This window comes from Microcaecilia unicolor, chromosome 4 (genome assembly GCF_901765095.1).
Source record: "Microcaecilia unicolor chromosome 4, aMicUni1.1, whole genome shotgun sequence".
Classification (NCBI taxonomy): Eukaryota; Metazoa; Chordata; class Amphibia; order Gymnophiona; family Siphonopidae; genus Microcaecilia; species Microcaecilia unicolor.
Genome location: NC_044034.1, coordinates 58,662,150 through 58,672,804, shown reverse-complemented (window position 1 = coordinate 58,672,804; position 10,655 = coordinate 58,662,150). Strand labels below are relative to the sequence as shown.

Sequence of the window (10,655 nt, the reverse complement as noted above, 5' to 3'; positions counted from 1 at the left end):
ATGACAAATAGTTAAGCAGTTCATCTCTCCACATATTTCTAACTGACATTCAGGGGTAAAACGTGCCTAAAGCTAACTAGAAACCATGTAGGGCATTTTTAAATATGCAAAAATAAGAACACTTTTTAACAAAATTACAATAGAAATACCAAAACTAAACATTTGCTTCTAGATTCCAAAATAGTTGTTGATTTCCCCCAATCATCCCTACTCGGCCTTTATATTTTTACACTGTCATTTTAATTAGTGAACATGTAGTGCTGCACAAATGAAAACTCAATCCTTACTACTGTTATTTCTGTTGTAGCAAACTTTACATTTCCCAATTTAAGGACCCAGCTTACGAAGCTGCGCTACAGGTGCATTAGCGTTTTTTAGCACGCACTAACCATTAGCACATGCTATGTAGGCGCCCACAATATTCCTATGGGTGCCTATACAGCACACGCTAATTTTGTGAACGTGCTAAAAACAGTAGCACACCTTAATAAACAGGGCCCTAAATGTCATTTGTTACCACTGAAGCTGGCAATGCACTAAGCACCATATAATTTTGAATTAAAATTCTAGTGTCAACAATTCTGCCACTATGGTTTGGCTTTCCTCCCCTACCCCCATTTTTGACATTTCCTTTTAAATCAGACATTTCCTTAAAGCTATTGGATCTGTAAAGGACCTGCCAGCATTATACAACTGAATAAGCCAAATCAATTATGGCATGTAAATGAGAAGAACTGATGAAAAAAAACATGAGAAAAGAGAGATCTACATCATTTTACATTTCAAATCCACAAGTATTGTGCATGAACTTACTTTAATACATTTATATTATTTTCCTGTTGCTACAAATAAACCCACACTGAATGCAAATTGTGAACATAGAAAGGAATACAACTAAAATAGTTTCTTTTCTTTTTTTTAAGTAGACCCATCTGTATAAAAGACATATTTTTTCTCTTTTATAGTTATACACAAGCGGCACATAAAAAAAAGCTTCATTTTTGTTTCAATGATGATCCATTCTGGCTTGGTAAGGAGGAAATTGATGGGGCATATCCATATGCTTACAGCAAAACAATGCAAATCAAATCACTTCCTAAAGGAAAGCCAATGTTTGCCAACTGAAAATATATTAGCACACCTTCGACTTTTATGTTTGTTGCAATAAAATCCAACCACTATAATGAAGCACTGCTTGAGCCAGCAGGTTGATACTAAAATATATCCAATTGTGATGCGTTTTAAACTCTGCTTTCTCAAACGTGTCATCTAGAAGACCACCCAGGCATCAAAAACAAAGTGAAAGTGCTGTGTCTAGTCCTAATTGAATTTCTGTTATAAAGAAAACAGCAGTTTCTCAGTGCATAAATATCTGTAATTCCTTGTGCAGAAAAGGTGTATCTAAAGAAAACAAAACCAACCAAACAAACAAACCTGTAATCTTCCTGCTGAATGTAAAATAAATCTACCTTTAAAAGCTCATAAGAGGTTCTCACTTCCCACAGAACAGCATGCTGTTAAAAGTGTGCAACATGAAGGGAAGGCCATCATGCTAGCTGAATTGGCAAAACTGAGTCCTTTCATAAGGTAAGGCGGGGGGTTCTTTTATTTATGCAAGGAGAGCAGAAGAAGTCTATTCCCAGCACAAATTCTTGAAGTCATCTGATCCAACCAAACCTTAACTTGTGTTTCCAACTGCTCCCAAAAGTCTTCACATTATGCCATGTATATGAAGGTGTTGATGTCAGATTCATCTCTTCTGATATACTTGTGCTCTATAAGCCATTCAATCTGTTCTTTTATCATTTTCTTCTGGGGCAAAAACATATTTTTCAAGATTTCTACCAGTTCAGTCTGAAGCTGTGCATTAGTAATCTTCTTCCTCATTTTCATTATTTGAATGATAGCCTCCTGAAATAAAATATTGCATTTGTGAAACTTAAAATTATATTCAACTTTATGCAATCACTCATTCATTCAATCTTGATTTATCCACCCTTCTCAAAGACTCAGGGACAAGTAAAATAAAACATGATAATTATAATCATAAAATAAAAAATACAGTATTCTATTGGGACCTATAACAAGTATATAAAAGCAGATAGTTCCTGGAAGGGTAAACATTTGACAATTTATTCATTTTTATTTTTCTGGAAAGAAAAATATTTAGTAGATATTTTTCAGACATTTACTCAGGAAAAGCAATGTAGACAGAAAACTTGTGTGTTTGAAAATTGCTCTTACACAGTTCAGCAAAAAGAATGCACAAGGATCCATACACATGTACATCTGGTCATACGGAGAGAGTTCACTACGCATTATGTATGTGCCTGCCTGTCTCTGTCATACAGACACAGCCAGTAAAGTCTCTAGCTAATAGAAATCAACGCCAAGGGGAGATGGGTGAGTATGTATTCTGCTGTCCTCTGAGATAATATGCCACAGGTAAGTAACTGTTTTCTCCAAGGCCAAGCAAGATATATTCTCACATGTAGAAGGTATTCAAGCATTTTTTGGGGTAGGGCAGGAAAAAGGATCTAGGGCCTTGCCCTCATACCAGACGGCAAAAGTATTCCATTTAAAGCCATAATCACTCAAAATAGAAATTCTTTGGGAAGCCAACAGAACCTGAGACACACTATCAAGAAACTTAAGGAAATCCACCACTATCCTTCTCGATATCCAAGCTGTGAGGGCTAGGGACTGAAGGTTATGATACAGAAGGGATCCCCAATCCTGAGTGATTAGATCTGGAAAACATTCCAGCCTCCAAGTTTCTCCGAAGGAAAGCTCCATGAAAAGAGGAAACCATATCTGTCTTGGCCAGCAAGGGGCCATCAGAATTATGTTACTCAATCCTACTTGAATTTCAGAAGAGTTTTCACTACAGAAAGAAGGCCCTGCTCTCAATGGAGGAAAAAGGCATCTGAGGCTAGCCTGTCATGTGATCTCTGACTGGAACAAAACTGACGGACTTTCTTGTTGTAGTGAGTGGTAAAGGTTCCATCGAGGGGGTGCCCCACTCTTGAAAGATCTTCTGGGCTATGTTTTTATTCAGAAAACACTTGTGAGGTTGCAAAATCCAACTCAAGTCTGTCTAGCAAACAATTGTTCCCTGCTAGATGTGGCTCTGAGGGACAGCCCTTGCAAGATGGCCCACATTCTGAGTGATTCCTGCCACAGGAGGTATTCATCTCTCTACTTGTTGGTATAATACTTTGAAACCTGGTTGTCAATCTGCATTAAAATAATTTGATAACCATATTGTTCTCTCCCTGTCTCACTAATATACCTCACCAACCCAATCAGTTATGAAAGCCCACCCTCTATAACTACCCTAATCACTCCCTTCCTTCTTCTACCCTCTCTTACTTAAACTATGCACAATTCTACTATATCTGAAATCCTGGTATGACAATGTTAACATAATCATGTAAGCCACATTGAGCCTGCAAATAGGTGGGAAAATGTGGGATACAAATGCAATAAATAAAATAAAATAACCGCCTTGAGTGAATTCCTTCAAAAAGGCAGTAAATAAATCCAAATAAATAAAATAAAAATAAAATAATCAATCTCTGAAAGTCCGTACAGCGTTCCAGATCAGTCAGCCCTAGGAAATTTATCTGATGAAACTTTTCTTGAGTAGAGCACAGTCAATGAGTGCAGAATCCCTCCTACATGAGCTCCTCATCCCAGGTTTTATGCATTCATCATTAGGATTTTCCTTTGTCAGAGTAGATTAAACCATCCACCAAGACAGTGAGTCCCGGAGTGGAGTCATGATGTCCTGAAGGTTCAGAGTAGCTTATGACAACTGGATGGACAGGGTCCATTGAGCCTGCCTGAAACTGAGGCATACCATAGGAGTTACATGAACTGTAAAGCCTGTGTGGCACAGCATCCTGAACATCTGACTGACTCTTGTGTATTTCTAGAATTACTGAAATAAGAGTTAAGATCTGCTGCTGTGAAAGAAATGCAGATGCTAGAGTAGTGTCTAGCAGGGATCTCTGAATTCCAAGCTCTGTGATGGGCTTAGCTGAGATGTCATAGTTTCTAATGAACCCTCCAGCACCTGAATGTTCATATGTATTGATCCTTTTCTACCTTGCTCTGATGTGCTCTTGACCAGCCAACTGTCCAAGAAACACGTACACCCTCATGTGATAGAGATGCTACAACAACTGCTAGACTCTTGGAAGTGTGTTACCCTACTACAACTCTCAGATACTTCCCATGACTTGGATGTATCTGTATGTGGATATAAGCCTCCTTCAAGTCCAGAAAGCAAAACCATCCTCTTTTTGTAGAATGCGGTTACCTAAGGAAACAATCTTGAACTATTCTTCAGCCAGGATACTTGTTCAGGGCTCTTAGGTTTAATATGAGATTAAATCTCCCCCATCGTTTACATTATTAAGGAGTACTTGAAATAAAATCCCTTCCCTCATTCCCTTGGTGAAATGGGATTGACTGCATTGGCCTGTAAGAGAGAAGACACAGTTCCTTGGTAATCAATTGCTGATGCTGAGAGCTTAACTTTGATGCTCTGGGTAGACAATTTGGAAGAATATTCTCTAATTGCAGACAATAACCTTCCCTGGACAATTTTCAGAACCCATCGGTCTGAGGTTACAAGGGGCCAGATTGCTTCAAAAAATTCCAACCTCTTGGTAGTACAAGTTTATTTTTGTAACTTGCTTTGCAATTTGCCACATATAATTTTTTATATTTATAATAAATAATTATTTATTCCACTTGTGGCATTCTTCCTTTCATTGGTACAGCTAGTTAGCAGAACTAAGGGCCAATTAGGTAGTCATATCCCTGAGCAAATGAGTCCAGAATAATGCTTTTGTGTGTGATTATCTGATATAGAAGTACCTACAGAGTCTAGCATCAGGTAATTACAATTTGGATGTATATTCCTTCCTCTGCTTGGTCTGCAAGCACTCAGATCAGCTATCATGAGCATAAGTTTTGTTTCTCCCTACCGCTTGTACATTGAGTGCATAAGTTTTATTTCTCAGTAAATAGCAAATGTTATGCACTGCTAGAAAATCACATGGCAAGAAGAAACACATGAGGAACTGAAGATATGTGGCCCATATATGGCAGACAAAAATTGATATAACCTTGATGGTGAGTGAGGCTGAGGACCCTCCAAAGGAGGAAATGTTCCTCCACAAATGTGTGTTTAGGAAAGAAGGAGTCAGGTGTGTCATGCAATATGTTTCCTGTTGGTGCATGAAGGGATCATGAGTGAGAGATAAGGGAATGGCCAATGAGCACAAAGTGTGCATGTGAATAGGAGCAGGAGAGATTGTTAAGAATACCGGAAATAACTTTTTTTTGTATAAAGAGAAAAAGTAGCAGAATATAACCTTATATGTATAATGAAGAAAACAGGAAATATCCTTTTATGAACAATAAGTTAGAATAGGGGAAATCACATGAAATGCAGAATGAGAAAGCCTAGCTGAGCAGATTTTGCAATTTCAGTCTGAGCATCTTGCTTACTGGGTGACCAAAACTGCTCCAGAGGGAACAATCACTTTTGTATTGACTTAGATAGATGCAGCAAGCAAAATCTTTATTGGTATTTCTCTAAGTCTGATTGTCTCGCTTATTCCAGCCAAAGAGATTTTTCTCTAAGGCTGAAGAGTTGTCCCCTCCCAAGGGACAGGATTATATGGATTATTCTTCCCAATGTGCATCACTTTGCATTTGTCCACATTAAACTTCATCTGCCATTTGGATGTACAGTCTTCCAATTTCCTAAGGTTTTCTACAGCTCCAAAGGATCTATTTTATAGATTCTTGAAAGACAAACTAAAATATTAATTCTGGAGGAAGTGATGTCATGCTGCTTGAAGACGAAGCTCCCTGTGGTGAATAAAAGTTATTCCTCGGATTCTATGCGTTTTTTAGTTGGTGAAAGTGGGTTTCTTCTTGCTTTGGCGATGATCTCACGCAAAAAATTGGAGCGATTCCGCAATGCGATGGATCCTGCTGACTGCGTGAAAGGAGGCGAGATGGTGAGCTCAAACAGTAAGCCTAATGTGGAGGTGGACAGCACTGATTCAGAGGTTGAGGACACTGATCTGTTGGAAGATGATGGCCCGGGCATATTGAAAAGAAACATCATGACCTGGTTTAAGGAGCTCAAAAATGAGATAGCGCCGTGAAGCAAGATGTATAAGCAGCTTTGGTGGGCATTTGCTCGGAAATGGGAGAGTTGGGCGCGCACATTGGCCATATGGAAGAGACGGTGTTGGTGCTTTCTGTGGATGTTACTGCAGTTAAAGAAGATTTGAAACGCAAGACGGTGTCGCTACAGGAGATGCGGGATCAGATTGAAGATTTGGACAATTGATCCCGTTGATGCAACCTTCGGTTCAAAGGGATTCCGGAGTCAGAGGCCTTGCTGCAGGGAGATCCGGAATTGTCCCACTTGGGCTTTTGGGTGGCTCGGGCTCACAGGGGCCAGGGTCAGCTAAGGGACGTCTCCCACGTGATATTGTTGTGTGCTTTACAGATTTTGTTACTAAAAGAAAAACAAACTCTGTGGAAAGCCCGCCAACACAGGTGGACTAGAAAGACCTTAATATCATGATTCCAAGATTTGGTGAGGTCTACACTCAATGGAGGAGCTGATCGAGGGGGGTGGTGATCAGCCTGATAGGTTGGGATGGGACAGGGTGGGTGGGGAGGTTGGGGATGGGACAAGGACTAGTGGGAGAATGCGAGTGGAGGAGGGGAATGGGAACTTATTCAATAATCCATCTGTTCAAAGTAACAACCAGTCACAGGTAACAGTAGGTTCTTGGAATATTAATGGCCTTAACAACAATGGAAAGAGAAGTAAGTTTTTAAAGGCGTTGCGGAGACTTTGATGGGATAGTTTTGTTTGTTTTGCAAGAAAAGCATCTTCGGATGCATGATTCTCATTTGTTGCAGCATTGATAATATGAAACAGTATTACTCCATCAGGTGAATTTTCGAAAGAGAAGGGCGCCCATCTTCAGACACAAATCGGGAGATGTTGCTGGGTTGCTGCTTGGCAGTTTAGGGATATTAGGTGCATAAATATTAAACCTAGTTAATATTTATGCACCTAATTCTAATCAAGCCCAATTTTTGTACAGGTCTTCGGACTTCTTTGGGGGGGAGGGGATGTTAATGTTGCTCCAGATGCGAGGTTGGATCGTTCCAGGGGAGGAGGGGATTATAGCCATCCTCATCGCAAGGCCTTATTACAACTGATGAGGTCTGTAAAGCAGACAACAACCTCTCCTCCTCCCCCATTCTCTACTTCTGTGGATAACACTCTCATCCTTCCTGTCTCATTAGCTCGTAACCTTGGGTCATTTTCGACTCCTCCCTCTCCTTCTCTGCACATATTCAGCAGACTGCTAAAACCTGTCGTTTCTTTCTCTATAACATCAGCAAAATTCGCCCTTTCCTGAGCACACTACCAGAACCCTCATCCACACTCTTATCACCTCTCGCTTAGACTATTGCAACTTGCTTCTCACAGGTCTCCCACTTAACCATCTCTCTCCTCTTCATCTGTTCAAAATTCTGCTGCACGACTAATATTCCGCCAGTGTCGTTATGCTCATATTAGCCCTCTCCTCAAGTCACTTCACTGGCTTCCTATCTGTTTCCACATACAGTTCAAACTCCTCTTATTGACCTACAAGTGCATTCACTCTGCAGCTCCTCAGTACCTCTCCACTCTCATCTCTCCCTACATTCCTCCCGGGAACTCCATTCACTGGGTAAATCTCTCTTATCTGCACCCTTCTCCTCCACTGCTAACTCCAGACTCCGTTCCTTTACTTGCTGCACCATATGCCTGGAATAGACTTCCTGAGCTGGTACGTCAAGCTCCATCTCTGGCCGTCTTCAAATCTAAGCTAGAAGCCCACCTTTTTGATGCAGCTTTTAACTCCTAACCCTTATTCACTTGTTCAGACCCCTTATTTTATCATCCTCACTTCAATATTCCCTTATCTCTTGTTTATCCTGTTTGTAAGCTCTGTTGAGCAGGGACTGTCTCTTCATGTTCAAGTGTACAGCGCTTCGTACGTCTAGTAGCGCTTTAGAAATGATAAGTAGTAGTAGTAGTAGTAGAATTAGTGGATAGTTGCAGGGTATTACACGCGTCCAGACAAATTATACATTTTATTCTCATGCTAATGATTCCTACACCAGGTTGGATTCGCTCTGGGTGCATCAGAATATGTGGATTAAACATTCACGAGGCAGGGACGGGGAACATTCATATTTCAGATCATGTCCCTGTTTGGGTCAGTTTTTCCGGTTTCGTGGGCTCTAGGGATAAAGGATTTGGTGTCTTATGAGTCCCTTTTGGGAGATCCATGGATCTGTGAAGATGTATGCACATCTATAATCCCGTTTTCTGGAGCTTAATGATACTGGCGAGGTGAATGATAGGATTTCATGGGACTCTCTCAAGGTGGTGGTCAGGGGGGGTGCTTATTAAATGGGGGGGGGGGGGGCGCAGAAGAAATGGGAATGGGCAGCTCTTGCTTTACAGTTACGCAAATGGCTTTTGGCGGTTGAGAAGCAACATAATGGACACATGATCTTAAGCTCCTGGGGGAGTTATGCACTTTGTAAGGAGAGTTAGGGAAGATACAAACTGCAGAAGTAGAGTTATGAGGCAAGCGTTGTGTCAGTCTGCTTTGTTACTGTATTCAAAAAGTCACTCTCTGTGTTACTTGGCGGCCCCAGGTTTCTATGAGGCCGCCAAGTAACACAGGGGGTGCAGCGGATATGGGGGATGGAAGGGGCAACATTCTTTACAGATGATGAAATCTGATCAAGATTTCAAAATATTGTGAACACCTTTATGCACAACTGGATGAGATCTCCCCTGGGGTCATAGATGCCTATCTTTAGTCTCTTTCCATCCCTTGTTTGACACCTGCAGAGAACTCAATTAGATGACTCTATTACACTTGGGGGAAATATTGGGGGGGGGGGGAGGGGGATAAGCCTACTTACATCTGGTAAGTGACCTGGGTTGGACAGCTTTTGTGTGCCTTTTATAAAACATTTTGCGGGTGAAGGTACGTCCTCTTTTAATGAGGGTGGGGAGGGCAGTGATGGATGATGGTTCTCTCCCTCCTTCTGTCCGAGAGGCAGGAATTTCGGTATTGTTGACACCAGGAAAACACCCCACAAATTGTGGATCATATAGGCCCATTTCAATTTACATTTAGATGTTAAGCTCCTGGCAAAAATTCTGGCGGATAGATTGGCACAGGGTTCTCCCGGACCTGATTCACGCTGACCAGTCAGGTTGTATTCGAAAGCGCCAGGTAGGGGGACAATGTACACAGGCCCTCCACTTGATATGGGGAGCACAGTGGACTCCAGACAAGATCGTCTTATTGACCTTGAACGCTGAGAAGGCATTTGATAGGGTGTGTTGGGCCTTTTTTGGTGATGGACCAAGTTGGTTTTGGTACTAGTTTTTGTTCTTGGGTTCAAGCCTTCTAAAAGGCACCAGTAGCCAGGGTTAAAGTCAATGGTCTTATTCCACTGTTTTTTTCAGTGTGGTGAAGTACACGGCAAGGATGTCCCGTCTCCGCTACTTTTTTGCGTTGTCAATAAAGACATTTGGGAAAATTCTGATGGAAAGGGTATTCAAATAGAGATCCTATGAAAATAAGTTGGCGCTTTTTGCTGATGATCTTTTATTATATATACAAGACCCTGTATTGGCATTGCCGATAGTTGTGGTGGAAACTGAATTCTTATGGGGAGGTGGCTGGGTTTAAGGTTAATATGAGGAAATCAGAAATTTTGGGCATTATCACGTTGCTGAAGGATGAGGCACTTCTACAGCAGAATTTTCAGTTTCAAGTTGACTGCTTGGCTATTCATTATCTAGGGATAATGCTCCCTTGGGACTTGACACCTTTTTTGGGGACTTATTCAAACTACAACAGGTTCGGGGTGATTTGGGTCACTGGAAAGGGCTGTGATTTTCATGTTGTGGGCATATTTCTGTATTAAATACTAATATTTTACCCCGGTTGTTATTTTTATTTCAAACATTGCCTACTGCAATCCCAAGAATGTTTCTTGCAAAATGTGCAATGTGATTTTTTTTTCCCTTTATCTGGGGAGGGAAACATCCGCGATTAGCACGTACCATCTTATGGAGCAGCCCAGCACAGGGAGGTAGGGCAGTGCCTAATATACATTGGTATTACTATTAGATTGGGAGCTTGGGAAGAATAAATTAGCCACTCATGTGGAGCAATCCTTTTGTACCAATATACCTTTGAAGCATATTTTGTTGCTCTCTTGTTCTATACGGCAGAGGCAAGCCCTGCTGCAAATCCTTTGAGACTCAGAGACATTGAGGGAGCGGAGGGAAGGTCTCCACCTTGGCAACTATTTGTTGGGAGCCTTCATTTAGGGGAGAGCAGACAATGGGATTGTCATTGCTGCTCACTGGAAGCAGATACATGGACCGAATGTACATGATTGGCACTTAAAGGTGTTTTTCTTGTACAGATGGAGCGTCTTATAGCACTATGTAAAGGACTCTTTGTAAGACATTAAACGGACTCGTCAAGAATCTTGTCCTGGTGGAGAGTTTGGCTCAT

The 10,655-nt window shown here is 41.2% G+C and overlaps 1 protein-coding gene across 1 annotated transcript in view; it reads right to left on the bottom strand.

The window, feature by feature from the left end:
* Positions 1-449: 449 nt before the first annotated feature.
* Positions 450-10,655, bottom strand: part of CUL5 (cullin 5) — a 271,181-nt gene continuing 260,975 nt past the window's right edge. The window contains exon 19 of the mRNA XM_030200261.1: positions 450-1,911. Coding sequence (XP_030056121.1) covers positions 1,717-1,911 — 195 coding nt within the window. The 3' untranslated portion in view covers positions 450-1,716. The remainder of the gene's footprint in view (positions 1,912-10,655) is intronic.